Raw genomic sequence first — 22,813 nt, 5'->3', positions numbered from 1 at the left:
TTGTGACGACTACTTCTATAATTAAAATAAAGGCAAGCCATGTGGCTGGTTTGTGATAATAAAAAAAAGTCTTTAAATAGAATTAGGTTTTACTCGGTGAAATTATAATTTAATGACACAAGTCAAAGCATTGGGTAAGTAATAATAATAATAATAATAATTTGTAAAAGGGTTTGGTAATGGTGATACTGACAGGATTGAATTAAAATGGGTTGTTGCTTGTTAATTTGCTAGTTTGTCCGTTGTTATTTAATACACAGCCATTTGCAATTTGATGATCCCGGAACAAGATGAAGATGAAAATATTTTATGAATTAAATAAAAAATCCAGTTAAATTTAATCAATTTTTTTTTTATGCAAATAACCCAATTAAAAAATTTAAACTAAACTCAAGATTTTATTATCGAATTGTTAAAATAAAATTTTAGCTAAAGTAATTGAAAATATAAGTAAAGATTTTAGATTTTTTTTTTATAGTTATTTGATATTAACTATAATAGAAATAACATTTTATAACCTAATAAATTAGTTAAAATCCTATATAACACATATTTTTTTTTCTTATCTTATTTATATTTATGTGAAATTTACTGTATTTTTGTATGTGTATATATTATTTTGTCTCTATCATTATTTAATAATTTTCTTATTTATTTTAATTCTATTCTACATTTTTCTTATCATTTTTCCTATTTTAATGATTAATAATATTTGATTTTATGTTGGGATACCTTAAATATTATTCTTTATCTCTATAAATTTTCGTCACATAATTTATATGAAATTAATGTAATAAATACAGAATATAAAACTCAAATTTCTAAAAGAGTATTAGGAGTTATCTATATAAATATAATAAAATCTATCTCTAAAATAAGTTCACTTAAAAGTGACAAATAACAATTTATTAGATTTTTTTATATTTATCTATTTTATCCTTATCTTATTGCTATCACTATTTAATATACAACCTGCTTAATATAAAATTTTAAATTTATTTAAATAAAAAACAAAAATTTATATTATATATATATATATATATATATATATATTGCAATTACAAATATTAATAATAATAATAATAATAATTAATTTTTAATATGTATATATTTAATAAAGTTTATTAATTATATTAATTAGTGGATTAATATCACTAATTAATATATGACTTTTTAGTTTATTAATTTTAAAATAAAAATTTTCATAAAATTAATATATATCTATATTTATGAATCATAATTGCCCAAAAAAAAATAAATTTAGGACTAATAAGTAGAAATAATTAAAAATACAATCAAATAACTAAGTGATTGTAATTTTGTTGCATCTTATTTCTATTTTTTTTTAGCTATATTGTACCATTAATTGTTAGTAATTAATATGTATATATTAAATAAACTTTACTGGTCATACTAAATTTTTTGCAGCTATATTATTTACACTAATCACTTATTAGTATAACTTTTCGATTTTCTAATATTTAATATAACATCTACATAATTTTATGTCTATATGAATATTATGAAACTGATCCAAGAAAACTTAGGTAATTTCCAGTCATCTAATTTTTTCTTAAATTCAATTTATTATTCACTCAAAATATAACATAAATAATAAAATTCACATGTAAAATTAATAAACACACATATTTATATCTTCTTGGTGAGCCTCAAATCCGTAAAAAGATGGCGAGCCAAAGAGAGAAAGAAAGGAACCCGAGACTCCCATTCGCATTTTCTCTCCTTTCCACCGGAGCTCAAGGACGCCGTCCCTGCATCATTACAAGAACTTCAACAGTTTCCAATAACCCATGGGGTTTTAGACTTAGAGAAGAGCTTGTTGATTCTAAGCCCATGGGGTGATATTCACAATCAGAACCAAAAAATTGATGAGCTTTGAGTAGCAGCCCATGGGTTTAAAGAAGACCTTGTTGATGTTTCAACCTAACAGTCGCTGCCTTATTCTGCGGGGAAATTCCACGCAGAAGAAACAAAAAAGGCTGGTAGCTTAAGCTTGGCCACTCACCATCAACACCACGCCACTCACCATCAACACCACGCCACCTTCACGTTCAATCCTTTTCATCAATACGCTTTAGAGTTTCAGTGAATACTTTTCTTTTGTTCAAACTTTCAGGAAATGGAAAATATCATGTCTTATCATCTGGTTTTTTTTTTTTTTTTTTTCCTTCCCTTCCCTTTAAGAATGTAAGGGGAAAAAGGTAACTAAATCAAACCCATAAAATTTTTCTGAGTTATTGCTATTGCGTGTAGCAAGCACTCAAATTTATGGATTTAGTTGGGTGCATATAAAAATCAAATCCATCTTCATGCTTTGTTCCAGAAATAAATTAAATTAAACCTGAAGGATTGCTTGAAATGCTCGACCTGGTGATTAGGATAGCCATAACTATAAGCAAGTGTTAGGTTAGGTCTGACCGAATCATCACACATTATTTTAGGATGATCTTTGTGCTTGTTTATGTAATTAGTGACTCAAATTTGAGCATTTAATCCACAACTATGATTGAACTTGGTGTCCATCAGGCGCCCTAAGTGGAAGGACACTGGCCTCGTTACCCAAATCATCTATTAAATGAGAAGGTTGGCAAGTGACATTAATAGGTGGAAAGGGATACATCACTAAGAAAAATTGAATAAACCCAGAAAAAAATAAGAAATTTGAATATAAAATAGCATCCCCAGTCCCCAGCCAGACCCCAAAAACTTGAACCTTCCCTCGGAAAAATTGAGAGAGTTTGTGGGATTAGTTGTATCTAAATTTGGTAGACTTCTTAACTAATGGCCAAATACCCCCTTTTTTTTTAAATTTAATAGAGTTACAATGAGTTAACAATAATTTATGATTACAAAAAGAGTAGTTATCTTTCTCATTATAAATATAAATAATTTTATAATAATAATCATGCGACTCTAATTGGCTAATGTTTATTATTAAAAAAAAAAACCTTGTTTTTCCGTGGTGGTGGTGGTGGTGGTGAAGGTGGGTGGGCTTTGTATTCTCTTTCCAATTGGTATAATTCTCCACTGGCCGTAAGATACCTTGGATAAGTCCTCATGGCATTGGAGAAAGTATCCGAATCCGATAGACATTAGAAAATAATCTATTTTACATTTTAATAAAAAAAATTTTTTTGATGATTCAAATTTTATGTTTTTTTTATCTATTTAATTTTTACATTTAATACTAAAAATAGCTTTCATAAAATATGAAAAGATATTTAAAAAATAAGTTATATAAAATATTATACTCATTTATCCAAATAATTTTCTCTTTTGGTTGCGTAAAATCCAAGCAGTTTAATAAAATTAAAAATGATTACTTGATTTTATGATTAATTAATACATACATATATTTTTGTATTGATTTTAAATTCTTCAAATCATATTTGAGATTTTGACTTCAAGGGGAATACATTACCAGGTCCGTTACCGTACAATGAGACTGTTCTAAATATAATTTTTCAAAGAAGAATTATATTTTCTATTATTTTATCAATACAAGTAGATTTGGTCAAATGATGTAAAATATTGATTTTTTTTATATTATTTTTTAAATAATTATTAAAATTTTTTATAATTTTATTAAAAAACAATATTCACCATAAATCAAAATCAAGTTAAAAGGTTAAAAATGTCAAAAAATAAAAAATTTATACAGTGTAATTATTATATATATAATCAATGATAAAGTTAGTCTCAAAAAAAAGTATAATTCTAAAAATATTTGTATATTAATTAAAGAACATTAAAAGTAATCTTTATTTTTTTAAACAAGAAAATTAAATATATTATTTTATTTTCTAAAATTTTTGCTCATATGAAAAAAAAAATTACCAATGAGGAGAATAAAATAGGAGAAGATGGGTATCGTAATGTGCACTCATCCATCCACTAAAGGGGAAAAGGTGAAAAGGAAGTTGAGACAATTGTCAACTGATACGACTGTACTAAACACGTACTAGATGACGTTGAATGCAGAGTGCCCCCGCGTAGAAGCCGTGTGCACTCGCATCCCACTAGTGGACCTCTTTATTTTTATTCTTTTTTTTTTATATCTATTATATAAATTAAAATTCTATTTTATTTTAATGAAAATTAACTTGATTAATTTTTTTTATATTTAAAATATAAAAAATAAATACTTCTTGAATTTAAATCTTTTATTTACTTATTTTAAAATTATTTATTTTTATATTAAAAAAATTAAATAATTATTGTTATTGTATAATTTATTATATCTCCATTAAATTTAAAACCCACTAATTTAAATTTTTACTATTTTTGGTATAATTCTGATTTAAACTAAGGTGGGAATCTCTCATCATGAGATATGACAACCAAATGCTTAATGACTCATTTAATAATCAAGAACCAATTATGGAGTTTTTCCTTCATTATATTTATTTATTAATATAGTTTTTTTTTTTTATGATCTTATCAAGGATAAGAGTTAAGCATCTCAAGTGGATTAGAAACAAAGTTGTCTTCTTTTTTCACGTTTTGCCGCCTTGTGCTTATCATTTATTATTATGTAAATATAATTTAATGTGTTTTTATCATTTTATTTTTTAATTTAAAATAAATAATTAAATTTTCTTTAAATAAAAAATAGGTTGTTAATATATAAAAATAAAATTTATGTAATTTAAAATTACTTGAAATAATAGGTTTTTTTTTTTTGAACATAGTGATTTGATAATTAAAAAAATGGTTTGGCATTATGATTTTTTTTAAGGGATTGAGTTTGTCGAGAAGAAAACCGGAGAAAGCAAAGCGAGAGGAGACCTTCACCAGGTGAAGCAACGGAATAAAAATCTGATGCGACGGAGGAAAAACAAGCAACACATGATCATAGAAAAAGTGAATATCTTTGGCTTTTTGTCTCTTCCTTTCTTGTCTTTCGAATTTCCCATTACTGTAAGCCACGCGTCCCCTCCTTTAGTCCCGCGCAAAAAATCAATCCCAATTATGCTCCAGGAGTACACATCCAGTACCAAGTACCCCCACCCCCACCCCCACCTCCACCTCATTTTTCTTTTCAATGCCTCTTTTTTTTAATGAAATTACTTCTAAGTCCACCCATGTACACCTCGTAGATTATCAGTTTGATTTAATTATTGGATTCTATTGATATTTATCATTGTTAATTAATAGTTGATTTATCTTAAATGTTATCTAATTATCATTATTATTATATAAAATGATTAATAAGAGTTATATTATATTATATGATATATAGAAAATTGTAATATAATTTTTAAAAATATACAATTTTTTAATATATTTATATAATTTTTTATTATATAAAAATGAAGTTTAATTACTTATAATATTTTTATATTTATCTATTATTTCTTATAGTTATAAATAATTTATTGATATAAAAAATTAATTTAAAGATACAAAAATTTTATAATTAATCAGAGTCAATTATATTAAAAAGAATTCTAACAATCTCTTTTTCTAAATTCTCTCTCTTTTTTTTTCTTTCTCTTGAGAGCTTTTTGGGATGGCCATTAATGAATATTTTCATCGGTGGATACTACTGATAAGTATCTTTTTAGAACAAGTTTATGTTTGTCCCTATTATATTTTTATTGATAGATCTAAATTTTATCGTCTCTTTTAGGAAGATTTGGTTTGTTCTCTTCTGAAAGGATTCAATATTTCTTTCTTTACGAGGATTTACATTTTTTTTTATTGCATTGATTTATTTTTTTGTTATCAAGTGTTTTATTTTATTATTTGAGTAGGACTGTAATGATAGAAAGTACATATATTATTTTTTATAAAGATATTAAATTTTAATAGTTTCCAAATATGACTCATAGAAAAACCATGGAATTGGATAGTGCGTAACACTCCTAATTTTTAAATTTACTTATTTTATGAGTAAATATTTATATTTTATTTTACTAAAATTTTGGAAAATTTTTTGAATTTTAGAAATCGGTTTTAATTTTTTAAAATTAATAAAATTTGTTAATTTTTACAAATTAATTTAAAGACCACATGGCAAAACTAAAAATATATTTAAACTCTATAAATTTTTTTGAGTTTTCTAAAATTTTTTTGTAGAATTTTTGGGCCTCATTTTTTGTTCCAAGGCATAGTAAAAATTCAATTTTTTGCATTTTGAATCAGACCAGCTGAATCAAATCGAACCGATTAAATCAGACCGGCCCTCTCCTTTTTCCTCCCCTCTCGCGTCGCGCCCGACACCCTCCCCTTCCCTTTGCGATTTCTCTCCTCCCTCCTCCCCTTGCCAACCAACCACCACCCCTCCCTCCCCAGCTCACCGGCACACCCCCAGAGACCTCCCCAACCGCCGGTCGTCACTCCAATAGCCAGAAAAGCGTGTGCGAAGCTCTTTCAATGTGCCGTGTGACTTCTCATTTTTTCGGCCAAAATTCGACTGATCCAACTACTGATTGGATCGGGTCTTGTCTCAAAACGCATCTACACCTCAAGAGCTTTCCATAGACACAAAGAACACTCAAATCCATCGAGCGATTTGTCCAATTTTTTCCTGGGAAGTTTTAACCCATTTTAACTTTTGAGCTAAATTTCTCGCAAATCGTGAACCACACGAAAAATCCAAGAGTAGCGGAGTGCTCCCCTCGAAGAGAGCTTTGTGGCAATATCCATTTCAAAATTTTTCAATATCATTTTTCGGTGGGTCCCATGAAACTTTGCGGTATTTTTCTGGCCATTAAATGTGCTTAATAAATTCCGTAAAAATTATATACTAACTCTCGTATTATGGGCTTCACGTAGGTACATTTGATTTATAGAAATTCGACTGTCGATCGGGTCTGTATTTTCGGGCCGAATAGATAGGTGGTCGAAGCTACTTCAGAACCAGGTTAAGATTATAGGCTACCTCACCTTTTTCAGACTTCCCAGATACGTTTCCAGTATCAGAATTGGCGTAAGTAAGCCCGAACCCTAAGTTTTCTTAATTATATAGTTTCAGGTTTAGATTAAAAATCTATAAAATATTCATGGGTAGTTAGAAAATTATAACTCCTTTTGTATTAGCTTAGTAATATTGCTAAGGACTGCGGGGCAAAATTTTAGAATTTTTAGAGCTCATTTGAGTAGTTTTTTGCAAAAATGTTTTGTTGTAGGGACTAAATTATAATTTTTCAAAATTGTAGTTGTTGACTATTTGGATGGGCCCAGGAGGGGACATGTGATATGATTGAGATATGGTTGTATGACTTGTGAATATAGAAGTGTATTTTTGAGTCTTTTTACAAGTTAGATAGGTCCTAGATATAAGAGAAATTCTGCCGGATTTTCGACACAACTTAGGGTGTCTTTAGTTCTTTTTAAGCTTGTATTAAGTCAATTATATTAAACAATTATAATGTAAATTTTCAGATGAGCTAGGACAATCTTCATCTTCTGCCAGCCACCATAGTAACCTCAGTTTATGTTTGTAAGTAAAATATTGATTTTAATTATAATTTCAATATTATTATATATTCAAGCATGCCCATCAACACTTATAAATATATATTTATGTAGTTAAATACTAAGCACATTTTATATTGCATCTTTATTTGATGAAATGTTATAAATGTTATTTTATGGTAATTTGGAGCAGTGCGCATGTGTTGGTAGGCATGTGATATGTGATATTGGATATGGACAGGACGAGTAGACATGGTTAGAGCTTGACTCGCTAGGACCCAATCCTTTTATGGATAAGTCAGGATAGGCACGGCTCGAGATGATCTCGCTGCCCCCGTATTTTCTCTATTAAGAGAAAGTCCGGCTTGAGATGTACTTGCTGGCAGAAGTTGGATTAAGAGAGCTGTATAGGAGATCAGCTCCCATATATGTACTATTTGAATATTATATGGGTGTTTGAGTCCTCTAAATTACCTTTTTGTTGTTTATGATGTGATTTGTATGAAAACTACGAAGGTGATGCATTCCACTCTTTATGATGCATTAGCTTTAGATAGCTATAGAAATTATACTTAAAATTGGTATTTTACTCTCTGAGTCAAATGCTCACTCCTGTTCACATATATTTTTAGGATACAGGAAGTCCTTTATTAAGTTTAACCTGCTATCTTCTTTGCAGGTCTACTATCGGCATTTAATTATATTTTATTCTCTTATTCTGTTCTAAAACTTCACATGTATTATTATTATTAGTGATGTATTCATTTAGATCTGTTATGCATGTATTAACTAAAATTGTAAGCATGATATATGAATATGCATGGATGATCATTGGGTTGAATGAGAGAGCTGAGCTCTTGTTTGAATTAGTATTGTTATAAGTATGTGAAGGGTAAACTAAGCTCCCCAAATTGCTATATATATTGTGCTTACAGGTCGAGTGAGTTAAAAACTCCCCGTTTGATGGTTCATGTTATGGCCAAACTTTATCTGGTTGATTTCTTGAAATTAGGCTCAATATGGGCCTTAGGATTGGGTTAAGGAATAGTTAGGCTTACTACGGGCCTCGGGGGCTCTAGGTTGGCCCAGGTCCTAGTGTCGGTCTGGCCCATAGGTTGGGACGTAACAATTATGGTATCAGAGTTTAGGCTCCAGATTCATGGGGAATATATGTATAAAGTTTTGAGAATAGTCTAGTAGGAGTCACATGCGGAGAATAGGTTCCCCATTCGTCCTTGCATTGTCAACCTTGCTTCTAGTTTCTACTTCATATAACTGTGTATAATTATGAGTCTATAGAGCTGTGTAACATGCTGTTTTAAATTTTGTGGGCTAATGCTGCTAAATTTCAAGAAAATACATAGAATCAAAAAAGTTACCGCTGCAACAGAACGGGATGTGCCAGACGAGGTGTCAGCATAGGATGAGGTGTCAGCACAGGATGAGGTGTCTGCCCTAGGAGGCGAGGTAGGAGACCTAGAATTGCTCAAGTAGAAAGCAGCAACCACCAGTTTAGGAACAATCTTTTATAGCCCAGGGTCCTATGGACCTAATGGCAGCTACTTTAGCTGGTCTATAGAAGACAATTGATATGATGGCACAGTATATGGTCCACCCTCTACAACAGCAGCAGCCCATAATACCTAGAGTAGAACCTTACAAGCAGATCATAAACTTTAAGAAGTTAGTGCCAGGCACTTATGATGTATCAGATGATGCTTATCGATTTTTAGATTCACGCAGACAGGCAAGGTTGGAGCTATAGTTATCTGATAGGAGGTTAATAGAATGTGTGCAGCATATATTAGCACCCATACCTAGACAGTGGATGTCTGATTACGTGCTTCCTCGCATTTAAGGGTTATCTTGGATACAATTTGTGGATTTGTTTATTGGCAGATTTGTGCCAGAAAGCTTCAGAGCTCAGAAGCAGTGGACCTTTGAGGCCTTGAGAAAGAACAATAGGTCAATGGAGGAGTATGCCTCCGAGTTTCTAGAATTGAGTAGATATGCTCCTACTGCTATGGCTACAGAAAGCATGAAAGTAAAAAGATTTCTAAAGGGATTGGACAGAAAGTATGCAAACATGGCTATGTTGTCAGATCAGCCATTTGATGTAGTAGTTGATCAAGCCCGACTGATTGAAATAAGCTATGTAGGGGATGATAGAGAAAGGGCAAAAAAGAATAGAGTAGAGGGTTCTTCAAGTGTTCCCTATGTGAGTTCTGTGGATAGTGGAGGCTAGAGTCATTACAGAGGAAGAATTAGAAACAACAAGAAAGGTGGTTTTAAATACAAATCTTGAGGATTCAGACTAGGGTATGGATCCAGTAGTGGTCATAGTTCAGGTTATAGCAATTCTAGGTCTAGTTCAGGATCCTCCTTGGCACCCTACACACTGTGTGGAAAAGGACATTCAGGGCCTTGTATGATTAGTTCAGGAGGATGTTTTCGATGTGACCAGCAGGGTCACTTTGCTAGAGTGCTCAGTGAACCACAAATGGGATCACAGGGTTCTATTGCAAATGTCCCTCGTCAACTATATCCTGGTACTTTCGACATGGTGGGCAGTCAGTTCAATGGCCAACAGAGCCGATGATAAGGAGGACATGGATTTGGAGGAAGGTCAGGAGGTAGAAGCCAACTTCAAGGTTCTACAGTGTAAGGTAGGGGTCAGGCTCAGGTTTTCACCTTGATCCATTAGGCTTCAAATGCAGTTGTGGCAGGTATTCTTCTAGTCTGTTCCCATGAGTCTCGTGTTTTGATAGATTCAGGTGCTATGCACTCATTTGTCTCCCCTATTTTTGCCATGAGGTTGGGTAGGAACCCTACAACTTTAGAATGCCCCTTATCTGTAGCTACCCCTCTTAGTGACAACATAGACGTAGATCTAATTTTTCCAGGTAGCCCAGTGGTAGTGGATGAAAGGATCCTCCAAGCAGACTTGATTCCATTACCAATAATGGATTTTGATATAATTTTGGGAATATTTCGGCTAGCAACTCATTATGCTACTTTATACTGTAGGAACAGAAAGGTGTACTTTCATATACATGGTGTGGAAGAGTTTAGCTTTGATGGTGATAGGAGCGTGGCTCCATATAACTTGGCGTCAGTAATTAGTGCTAGAAAGATGTTGAGGCATGGATGTTAGGGATATTTGGCATTAGTGAGAAATACATCTATGGAAGGTATTGACATCGAGAATGTTCCTGTTGTCAGAGAATTTATGAATGTCTTTCCTAAGGAGCTTCCAGGGTTACCGCTATAAAGGAAAATAGAGTTCTGCATTGACATTGTGCCGAGTACAAACCCCATATCAATGCCACCTTACAGAATGGCCCCAGCAGAATTGAAGGAACCGAAGAAGCAACTACAAGAGCTTGTGGACAAAGGTTTTATCCATCCAAGTACCTCCCCCTAGGGCACTCCTATTCCATTTGTGAGGAAGAAAGAGGAGTCCTTAAGGTTATGTATTGATTATAGACAGCTGAACAAGGTGACTGTAAAGAACAAGTACCTACTTCCTCGGATTGATGATTTGTTTGATCAGCTCCAAGGGGCTAGATTCTTTTCTAAAATAGATCTATGGTCAGGCTACCATCAGTTGAGAATCAGGAATGAGGATGTGCCCAAGACAGCATTCAGGACAAGATATGATCATTATGAGTTCTTAGTGATGTCTTTTGGACTCAATAATGCACTAGCGGCTTTCATAGATTTGATGAACAGGGTATTCAAACCGTTCCTAGACCTTTTTGTCATCTTATTCATATATGATATCCTGGTGTATTTATGGACTGAGGAAGAACATGTGTGGCATTTAAGGATGGTGTTGCTGACTTTGAAGGAGCACCAGTTATATGCAAAACTTTTAAAATGCGAATTTTAGCTAGAAAGTATCTCATTATTGGGACACGCGGTTTCTAGTGAAAGTATTCAAGTAGATCCCAAGAAAATTGAGGCAGTAACAGACTAGCTTAGGCCCACAACAGTCACTGAAGTGTAGAGTTTTCTAAGTCTGGTAGCATTTTATGCAGAACTTCTCCAGGATAGCAGCTCCCCTAACTAAGCTAACTCGGAAGAATGTTCCATTCATCTGGACCGATGAGTGTGAAGAGAGTTTTCAGAAGCTTAAGGAATGTCTAACTACCGCCATTGTGTTGACATTACTGATAAGTGGTGAAGGATACACTGTGTATTGTGATGCCTCGAGAATTGGATTGGGATGTGTTTTAATGCAGCATGGATAGGTAGTGGCTTGTGCATCAAGGCAGCTAAAGAGATATGAGCAGAACTACCCACCCATGATTTGGAAATGGCAGTTGTAGTCTTTGCATTGAAGATCTGAAGACACTATCTGTATGGTGAAGTGTGTGAGATATACACTAACCACAAGAGTTTGAAGTACATCTTCTAATAGAGGGATTTAAACTTAAGGCAAAAGAGATGGATGGAGCTTCTGAAGGACTATGATTGTACCATCTAATATTATCTTGGGAAGGCCAATGTGGTAGCAGATGCTCTAAGCAAAAAATCTTAGAGTAGCTTGGTGTACATATAAGCAGAAAAGGAGACTATTAATTCAGGAAATACAAAAGTTGATGGATCAAGGTCTGATCTTGGATATTTCAGATGAGGGGGTATTATTGGTCCATTTTTTAGTAAGACTAGACCTGTGAGATAAAATCAAAGTTTTTTAGCATAGAGACCCACAAATTAATGAAGATTATAGAAAGAGTATAGCAAGGTGAAGCTTGTGAATTTGGATTTACTAATGATGGCACTTTTATGCAAGGTTCCAGGATATGTGTGCCTGACATGGACAACCTCAGGAATGAGATCATGCAAGAGGCACACTATACACCCTACAAAATCCACCTAAGCTCTACCAAGATGTACCATGATGTGAAAGATAGCTACTGATGGAATGGCATGAAGAGAGACATAGCAAACTTTGTGTCCAAGTGCTTAACTTGTTAGAGGGTGAAGTTTCAATTCCAGAGGCCATCAGGAAAGCTACAAGAGATCCCTATCCCACAGTGGAAATGGAAAATGGTTACCATGGATTTTGTAACTGGGTTGCCTCGTACCACCTAGGGATATGATTCAATATGGGTAATTATGGATCATCTAACTAAATCATCTCATTTTTTCCCTGTGTGAATCACCTATTTTGTTGCATAATACGCCAGGCTCTATATTCGAGAAATAGTCAGATTGCATGGAGTTTCTACTTCCATAATATCTAACAGAGGGCCCCAGTTCACTTTTTAGTTTTGGAGGAAATTGCAATAAGCACTTGGCACGCAATTAAACTTCAGTACAATAGTACAACTTTTCATCCTTAGATAGATGGGCAATCTGAAAGGACGATTCAAACATTGGAAGACATGCTTCGGATGTGTGCTCTAGACTTTGGAGGCCAATGGGATGACTAGCTACCCTTAGTAGAATTTGCCTACAATAACAGCTATCATTTTAGCATTGGGATGCCACCCTACAAGGCATTATATGGCAGAAAGTGTAAATCTTCTCTGTGTTGGATGAAAATGGGAGAAGCAAAGGTGCATGATATAGACCTAGTACAATACACTTCTGAGATAGTTCCTTTAATCAGGGAACGATTGAAAATAGCTTTCAGTAGGTAGAAGAGTTATACAGATCCCAGACGAAGGGATGTAGAGTTTGCAGTAAGCAATTACGTATTCTTGAAGGTCTCTCTGATGAAGGGAGTTATGAGATTTGGAAAGAAAGGTAAGTTGGCACCTCGATATATTAGACCTTTTGAGGTTACTAATAGAGTCGGAGCAGTTGCCTACCGGTTGTAGCTACCACCCAGTCTCTCCCATGTTCACCCAGTGTTTCACATTTCCATGCTCAGAAAATACATCCCTGATCCTTCTCATGTATTGCAACCAGATACCATAGAGTTAAGTAAGGACTTGACCTATGAGGAACAACTAGTAGCAATAGTAGACTACCAGGTGAGATGGCTAAGGTCAAAACAGATCCCTATGATTAAGGTTTTGTGGATGAGTCAATCAGTAGAATAATACACCTGGGAATCAGAGCGGGACATGCATGGCAAATACCTTTATTTGTTCAATGTGTAATTTTGTTCTTTTTTTCTGCCTTATGTAAAATTCGAAGATTAATATTCTGTAAGGAGAGAAGAATGTAACACCCCTAATTTTTAAATTTACTTATTTTATGGATAAATATTAATATTTTATTTTATTAAAATATTGGAAAAATTTTTAAAATTTTTTGAATTTTAGAAATCGGGTTTGATTTTTCAAAATTAATAAACTTTGTTAATTTTTACAAATTAATTTAAAAATCACGTGGCAAAATTAAAAATATATTTCGACTCTATAAATTTTTTTGAGTTTTCTGAAATTTTTTTTAAAATTGTTGAGTCTCGTTTTTAGTCTCAAGACAGAGTAAAAATTCAATTTTGGGTACTTCGAATCGGACTGGCCCTGGTTGAACCAGTAAAATTGGACTGGCCCTCTCCTTTTTCCTCCCCTCCTGGATCCCGCCCAACACCCTCCCCTTCCCCTTGCTTTTCTCTCTCCTCCCTCCTCCCCTCACTGGCTAGCTGCCACCCTCCCTCCCCAGCTCACCGGCTCACCTCTAGAGACCTCTCCCACCGCTGGACGTCACTCTAGTCGCCAGAAAAAGCGCGCGCGAAGCTCCTTCAATGCATCGCGTGACTTCTCATTTTCCCGGCCAAAATCTGGTCAATTTGACTACCGATTAGATTGGGTCTTGTCCCAAAACCCATCTACATCTCAAGAGTTTTCCATAGACACCACGAACACCCAAATCTATTGAACGGTTTGTCTAATTTTTGCCCAAAAAGTTTTAGTCCATTTTGACTTTTGGGCTAAATTTCTCACAAACCATAAACCCCACCAAAAATCTGAGAGTATCGGAGTGCTCCCCTCGACGAGAGCTTTGCTGCAATACCCATTTCAAAATTTTTCAACACTGTTTTTCGGTGGATCTTATGAAATTTCGAGGTATTTTTTTTGGCATTAAATGAGCTTAATAAATTCTGTAAAAATTATGTACTAACACCAGTGTTATGGGCTTCACGTAGGTACATTTGATTCGCGAAAATTTGACTATCAATTGGGTTTGCATTTTTGGGCCGAACAAACAGGCGGCCGAAGCTATTTCAAAATCGGGTCAAGATTATAGGCTACTCCACTGTTTTCAGACGTCCCTGATACGTTTTCAATATCAAAATTGGAAAAGGTAAGCCCGAACTCTAAATTTTCTTAATTATTAGTTTTGGGTTTAGATTAAAAATTCATAAAATATTTGTGGGTAGTTAGAAAATTATAATTCTTTTTGTATTAGCTTAGTAATATTGCTAAGGACTGTAGGGCAAAATTTTAGGATTTTTAAAGCTCATTTGGGTAGTTTTTGCAAAAAGGGTTTATTGTAGGGATTAAATTATAATTTTTCAAAATTATGGTTATTAACTATTTGGATGACCCCGGGAAGGACCATGTGATGTGATTGAGATATGGTTGTGTGACTTTGTAGATATAGAAGTGTATTTTTGAGCCCTTTTGAAGGTTGGGTAGATATTAGGTATAGGAGGAACTCTGCCAGATTTTCGACATAACTTAGGGTGTCTTTGATTCTTTTTAAGCTTGTATTGAGTCAATTATATTAAATAATTATAATGTAATTGTCAGGTGAGTCGGGACAACCTTTCTCCTCTCCTCAGCCGCCACAGTGACCTCGATTTACAACTGTGAGTAAAATATTGATTTTAATTATAATTTCAATATTATTATATGTTCAGGCATGCTCATGCATCACTTATAAATATATATTTATGTAGTTAAATACTAGGCACGTTTTATATTGCATCTTTATTTGATGAAATGTTATGGATGTTGTTTTATGATAATTTGGATATGGACAAGACAAGTAGACGCTGTTGAAGCTTGACTCGCTGAGATCCAATCCTTTTATGGATAAGTCGGGGTAGGTACGACTCGAGATGATCTCGCTGGCCCTCGCATTTGGTCTATTAAGAGAAAGTCCGGCTTGAAATATACTCGCTGGCAGAAGTTGGATTAAGAGAGCTATATAGAGGATCAGGTCTCATATATGTACTGTTTGAATATTAGATGGGTGTGTGAGTACTCTAAATTACCTTTTTGTTGTTTATGATGTTATTTATATAAAAACTATGATAGTATTGCATTCCACTCTTTAGGATGCATTAGTTTTAAATAGCTATAGAAATTGTACTAAAATCGATATTTTACTCTCTGAGTCAAACTCTCACTCCTGTTCACCTATTTTTTTAGGATACAGGAAGTCCTTTATTGAGTTTAACCTGCTCTCTTCTTCACAGGTTAACTATCGGCATTTAATTGTATTTTGTTCTAGAACTCCGCATGTATTATTATTATTAGTGATGTATTCATTTAGATCTGTTATGTATGCATTAACTGGAATTGTAAGCATGATATATGAGTATGCATGGATGATCATTGGGTTGAATGAGGGAGCTGAGCTCCTATTTGAATTAATATTGTTATGAGTATGTGGAGGGTAAGCTGAGCTCCCCAAATTATTATATATATTGTGCTTACAAGTCGGTGAGTTAAAAACTCCCCGCTGGATGGTCCATGTTATGGGCGAACTCTGTTCTATTGATTTCTTGAAATTGGGCTCAATATGAGCCTTAGGATTGGGTTAAGGAATAGTTAAGTTTACTACTGCCCTTGGGGGCTTTAGGCTGGCCCGGTCTGGCTTATAGGTTGGAACGTGGCACAGTGTTTAATTACCATTGAGTGAAGCGAGCTTTTCGTCGAATGACTAAATCAAATGCTCTCTCAACACAATCAGATTATTTAAATCATGATAATTGTTATGATATTTAGGGGAGAGCAATTTTCGGTTTAAACCAAAAAATCAAACCGAACCGAGTCAATTTGATTCAATCAGTTCGGTTTTAAAATCAATCGGTTCGGTTCGGTTTATAATTTTTGATAATTTCGATTAATAGGTTCGGTTCGGTTATTTTCATAAAAAAAATAAAAAAAATTGAACCAAACCGAAATTATTAATATATATATATATGTGTGTGTGTGTGTGTGTGTGTGTGTGTGTGTGTGTCAAGGAAATCAAAGAAAACTGAACCGAACCCTAAGATTTAGGTTTGATCGGTTTAAAATCGAACCGAACCCAGTTGAAAATCAAATGCTCAATTTATAAATTTCGGGTTGATCGCTTTAAAACTGAACCGATATTTTTTGGTTTGGTTCTGTTCGATTTTCTCTTATTAATCAGTTTGGTTCGATTTTTAAAATGTTTAATTTTTGATTTTTAATTTTATTGGTTCGGTTCGGTTAAAAATCGAACCGACCGTTTGCACACTCCTAGTGATATTCATATAAGTGGTTTATCTTAAATTTTCTTATGTATAATTGTAGTAGTATGAAATTTTATACTTTAAATTTATATTCTGTCTCTATTTAATGAAATTTTTATTTTTTATTTTTCCTAAAAAAAGAGAAGAATTCTAACTAATAAATTTTTAAAAGATAACATAATCTAAATAAAAAAATATACTCAAATAGACTATCATCTAATACAAGATGCAATAATTATTTAAATATCTATAGATTATTAATTATAATTTTGATAGATTTATCAAACAAATTAATTCAGTTATTTGGATGTCTCTTAATTATTAATTACAATTTTGATTAGTATACCTAATAGATTAATTCAGCTATTTAGATGTTTATTAGCTATAAATCACATTCAAATAACATTCTTTTAAACTTGGAGGTGAGTATTCAGTTAACCGAATCTAATTTTTGTGCTAACTGAAATTTTAATTGATTGTAATTATATTAACTAAACTAAAATTAAAAGAAAATCAAAGTTAATAGAAACCAAAAAAAATTGTTCTGTTATCCATTATAATTGAATTAATTAGAAGAATATAATATATATTATTAGTTAATAAAATATTAATAAAAATTCATTTTAATAATTTTTTATTTATAAAAAACTAATTATAAATATATTATTAATAAAATTATAAATGATACATTACTAATAGAAATATCATTAATATATTAATTAATATAAATTTAATTATTTCAATTAATCCAATTATCATATTAAAATTTAATAATTAAAATTTTTTAAAATTATTAATTAAAATTAAATCAAATTAAATTTATTTTTATTAAAATAATTAAATTTTATTAATTCACTTAAGCTCTTACAAACAAATAATAATGCGCACGCTTATTTAAACTCCCTGTGCTCGAGAATTTCACACAAATTCCAATAAGAATCTCATAAAAAAAAAAACAGATTATGAGTTATTAATAATTTATTTCTAAATGATTAATTATCAACCATCAACAACTACCACAAAATTAAAATTCAATTAGAGTTTGACTGGTGGAATTTGTAGCAAAGTTTTTTTTTACAAAATTTAATTATAAAAAAATATAATAGAATATATTAAGTTAAATCTGTTACTCATTTAGAGTGAGAATGGGCAGGAAGGGAAAGGGCAAGTTAGAGCCTGTAAAGCCCTGTATCAGTCCCAACCTCCCTCTCTGGAGGCCTTTGTTGACCCTTCCACTCTCTCTGTAATGCCGTTCTTATCTGAGAAAGGTTGGTACTATGCAATGACCACCAATAAGTACGGCAATTTTCATTTATTCAAATTTTTTTTAAAATATAATAATAATAATAATAATAATATTATTATTATTATTTTATTTTGTGATTTTCTAAAGGGACAGCTACTTTTCCATTTGTTTTGTGCCCCGACAGAATTATTTATTTAAATTTTTAAATACGTGGAAATTATTTTTAAGTACCGTCTGCACTTGAATCTGTCCTTCCTCACATACTCCTCCACCGAATGAGATGGCCGTTTTGATAAGACAACCAGTTCCAATTTACTTTTCTACCCTTCTTTTCTGCCCTTTTACTTCTGGTCCTTTGCGTCCTTCTACGTACGGATTTTCTTTTCTTCACCAATTGACATTTACGCCCTTCTTCCCTCTCTTTTCTTTACTATTATTATCTAGTTGCAGTGAACTTAGAAGGGTAATATCGTCCATGAAATAGAAATGAAATGAATTGAATTCCCAACTTTTGAAAGCAGCAGGAGGCTATTACCGTAATTTGGACTTCTTCTTCTTCATTCCCTCCTCAACTAACCAAGCCCATTACCAGACAGACCATATTTATTTTTTCGTTAACGGTTACTTCTAAGCCTCAAAAAACTCGTACCAGAACCCACCCTTTAACCTTCCTTATATAGCCTACTTCTTCTCCTCCTAAACTCATTGAACCCAACTCCTCCAAATCAAATCACTTGTTGTACTTGTTTCTAATCTTTCGCCATGAAAAGGCAGAAGATGACCATTGAATTCGATGACAACAACAGCAACAAGAGCAACAACAACCTATTTGATCTCCTCTCTGAAGAGATTGTTTTCGCTATCCTGGACTTGCTTAACACCAACCCACTTGACAGAAAGTCATTTAGTTTAGTTTGCAAGTCTGTTTACAATCTAGAATCCAAGCACCGCAAAACTCTCAAGCCTCTCCGCCAAGAACACCTCCCAAGAATTCTCAACAGATACCCACATATCTCCCACCTTGATCTCTCCCTCTGTCCTCGAATTAACGATAACTCTCTGACGGTCATCTCCAATGCCTGCAAGGATTCGCTAAGGTCTATTGATCTGTCGCGCTCCAGGTTCTTTTCCTATAATGGGTTGATGAGTTTGGCTTTGAATTGTAAGAATTTGGTCGATGTCGACTTGTCGAACGCGACTGAGCTGAGAGATGCGGCGGCTGCGGCGGTGGCGGAGGCCAAGAATCTGGAGAGGCTTTGGTTGGGGAGGTGCAAGTTGATTACGGATATGGGTATTGGATGTATTGCGGTTGGGTGCAAGAAGCTAAGATTAATTAGCTTGAAATGGTGTTTAGGTGTTACTGATTTGGGAGTTGACTTGATTGCTGTCAAGTGTAAGGAGATTCGCAGTTTGGATCTCTCTTATTTGCCTGTAAGAATTACTCTATTCTTAGCATTTACCTTCACTTATGAGTCCTCATTTCTGTGAATTTGGTTTATACATTTGTTTAATTTTCAATCAAACATGAGTTAATTAGATGGTTTTGGTCAATCAATTTGCTTTTTGCTAATCATAATTTACGACCAGGTAAAAATTTATTGCTGCATCTCTTAATTTTGACATATTTTTTGTTGGTTGTTTCTTTCTGTGTTCGTGGCACTAATTGTGTGTCTGCAAATTCTTGATCAGAAAATTTCCAATTGAATTTTACATAAGTGTTTTCCTTGCTGCCAGATTACAAATAAGTGTTTGCCTTCCATTTTGAAACTCCAATATCTTGAAGATTTGGCTATGGAAGGATGCTTTGGTATTGATGATGATAGCCTTACAGCCCTCAAGCACGGTTGCAAGTCACTGAAGGTATATTAATTAGCAACTAATTGGATTTAACATATAGTTTGTTATTTGTCTCGTTCTTGTTTCAATATCTCATATGAGAACTGATGAAGTTGTTAGATTCTGATGTTATTTCTGAGATTGGCTTCTAAATAGCTACTGATTTTGTCTGCCTGTTATTCATTTTCTGATTGTCCCTAATAATTTGATTTTGACTGAAAATTGGAGTTAAGTTAATATAATATGATTCTTTGTCTTTTTTTCCCCCTTTCAGCGACTTAATATAGCCTGTGATATCATAAAGTTTCTTACTACTGAGATGAATTTGCTATTTATGTAGATTTAACAAATATGGTGGTATAATTTATATGATGCAATATTTAACAATTTCTTTTCAAATATATTCTAGCATACAAAAAACTAACTCTACGTAAGCATTGGACCAAACATTGGTCCTACATAAATTCTATTTCAACTGATTTAAAGTGAAGTTTAATTTGTCCCAGAGATTTCTATCTGATGATTCTCTTTTGACAGAGACTTGATATGTCAAGTTGTCAGAACATTAGTTATGTCGGTTTGTCTTCCCTGATCAGTGGTGCTGGAGGTTTAGAGCAGCTGACCTTAGCATATGGCTGTCCTGTAAGTTTTTCAGTTTGTTCTTTTTATCTATTTTGAGCAGTTTTTATTTGTTTGATTACGTCACTTACAGTGTCGTGATGGTTCAGGTCACACCAGCGCTTGCTAATAGTCTGAAAAATCTTTCAGCATTGCAATCTGTCAAACTAGATGGTTGCATGGTTACCTCTGCTGGACTGAAGGCCCTTGGAAATTGTTTGATATCACTAAGGGAGCTGAGCCTAAGTAAGTGTTTAGGGGTGACAGATGAAGGTCTCTCCTCTCTTGTAACAAAACATAGAGAGTTGAGGAAGCTAGACATCACATGTTGTCGCAAGATAACTGATGCTTCTATTGCTCACATTTCAAGTTCATGTGGAAACCTCACTTCTCTCAGAATGGAATCATGCACATTGGTTTCTAGAGAAGCATTTGTACTTATTGGACAACGATGCCAGTTTCTTGAGGAGCTTGATTTAACAGATAACGAGATAGATGATGAAGGTTTTTACTTTGCTCTACCGTTAGCTGCATCATTAAAGACTACTACTTTCTTAACTGGCATACTAATTTCAACTCTCTTTGCAGGTCTGAAGTCAATTTCTAGATGTTCCAAACTTTCCAGCTTGAAATTAGGAATTTGCCTAAACATCAGTGATGAGGGACTTGCTTATATTGGCATGCACTGCTCAAAACTCACTGAGCTTGACTTATACAGGTATCCATTAGCAATTTTTAATTTGGTTATTCTTATTCTCTGAGAGGAAGTAGATCTATGTCTTTATGGGGATTATGTTAGTTCATATCAACTGTGTATAGCTAGAATAACTCTTCGTGTGCCATTTTTTTTGTGCACAGATAAAATGAAACAATGAGAAATTCATGATCTAATGGATTGTGATGGTTTGTTCAGGTCTGCTGAAATAACAGATGCAGGAATTTTAGCAATTGCTTCTGGTTGCCATGACCTGGAGATGATTAATATGTCCTACTGCAGAGATATTACTGATAGTTCATTGATATCACTGTCAAAATGTGCGAGGTTAAATACCTTTGAAAGTCGAGGATGTCCTCTGATCACATCTTTGGGTATAGCAGCCATTGCTGTCGGGTGTAAGCAACTTACTAAGTTAGACATAAAGAAGTGCCACAATATTGATGATAATGGGATGCTTCCACTTGCTCACTTTTCGCAAAACCTCAGACAGGTAATTCACTTGTGTCATTTGTTTGCCCGCTTAACACAGTGAGAACAAGGGCTGATATCTAAAGTTATGGTTCATTCTTCTCAATGCAGATTACTTTATCATATAGCTCTGTCACAGATGTGGGGCTCTTGTCCCTCGCTAGCATCAGCTGCTTGCAAAACATGACTGTCTTGCATTTGAAGGGCTTGACTCCAAGCGGATTGGCAGCTGCCTTGTTGGCATGTGGAGGACTAACAAAAGTGAAGCTCCATGTGGCTTTTAAATCATTGCTTCCCCACCCACTATTTGAGCATTTGGAAGCACGTGGTTGTGTATTCGAATGGAGAGACAAACAGTTCCAGGTATGTTTGTTTAACCCTTTATATGTTATGATGGCTTGCTGTTTGTTTTGTTGTCCAAGAAATATCATTGGTGTGATGTTAATAGCCTTTGTGCACTTTTGTGCTTTCTTATAGTATATTTGTGCATACATGTGCAGCTTTGTACATGAAAATACCAAAAGAAGTTGCATTACAGTAGTAATTTGGGTGGTTTAACAATAGCAATGCCATTTTTGATGTTGACAGGCTGAATTGGATCCCAAGTGCTGGAAACTACAATTGGAAGATATGATTCCATAAAGAATTTGACGTCTGTAATTGAATAGAAGCCATCACTGCTGCAAGGACTGAAGAAGGCCAAGTCCATGAATGTTGAAATTCCAGGAGGATGTGATGTGCTTGTTCAATATTTGGATTTGATGTAATGATCATATATATATATATATATATATATATATATATGTTAGGCTTTTTGAAGTGCAGCGTATTCTTGTTACCCTTCTACGCTATTGGAAATTAACAGCTTTGAGACAAACGCCAGTCTTGTGTAGGGTTTAAAATGAAACCCAAAATGGGTTGGAAATTATCCTTTTGAAAATGTATGTTCTTCATTCTTTCCAAGGGTTTTACATGTTAGTTTTTAGGAATTCCAAAAATGACGTTTTATTCAATATTGAAACAAATTAGCCTCTAAAATTTGATTCTGTTAATTACATATTCAATAATTAAAATA

At 33.4% G+C, this 22,813-nt stretch overlaps 1 protein-coding gene across 1 annotated transcript; it reads left to right on the top strand.

The window, feature by feature from the left end:
* Nucleotides 1-18,578: 18,578 nt before the first annotated feature.
* Nucleotides 18,579-22,701, top strand: LOC110633738 (F-box/LRR-repeat protein 3). The gene is made up of 8 exons (XM_021782466.2): nt 18,579-19,529; nt 19,833-19,958; nt 20,472-20,576; nt 20,663-21,056; nt 21,141-21,270; nt 21,466-21,760; nt 21,850-22,101; nt 22,327-22,701. Exons 1-8 carry the CDS (start codon nt 18,861-18,863, stop codon nt 22,378-22,380), a joined length of 2,025 nt encoding a protein of 674 aa, XP_021638158.2. The 5' UTR covers nt 18,579-18,860; the 3' UTR covers nt 22,381-22,701.
* Nucleotides 22,702-22,813: the final 112 nt, after the last annotated feature.

Source organism: Hevea brasiliensis, chromosome 3 (genome assembly GCF_030052815.1).
Source record: "Hevea brasiliensis isolate MT/VB/25A 57/8 chromosome 3, ASM3005281v1, whole genome shotgun sequence".
Lineage (NCBI taxonomy): Eukaryota > Viridiplantae > Streptophyta > Magnoliopsida > Malpighiales > Euphorbiaceae > Hevea > Hevea brasiliensis.
Note: the sequence above shows the minus strand (reverse complement) of the source record. Positions and strands in the feature narration are given on the sequence as shown.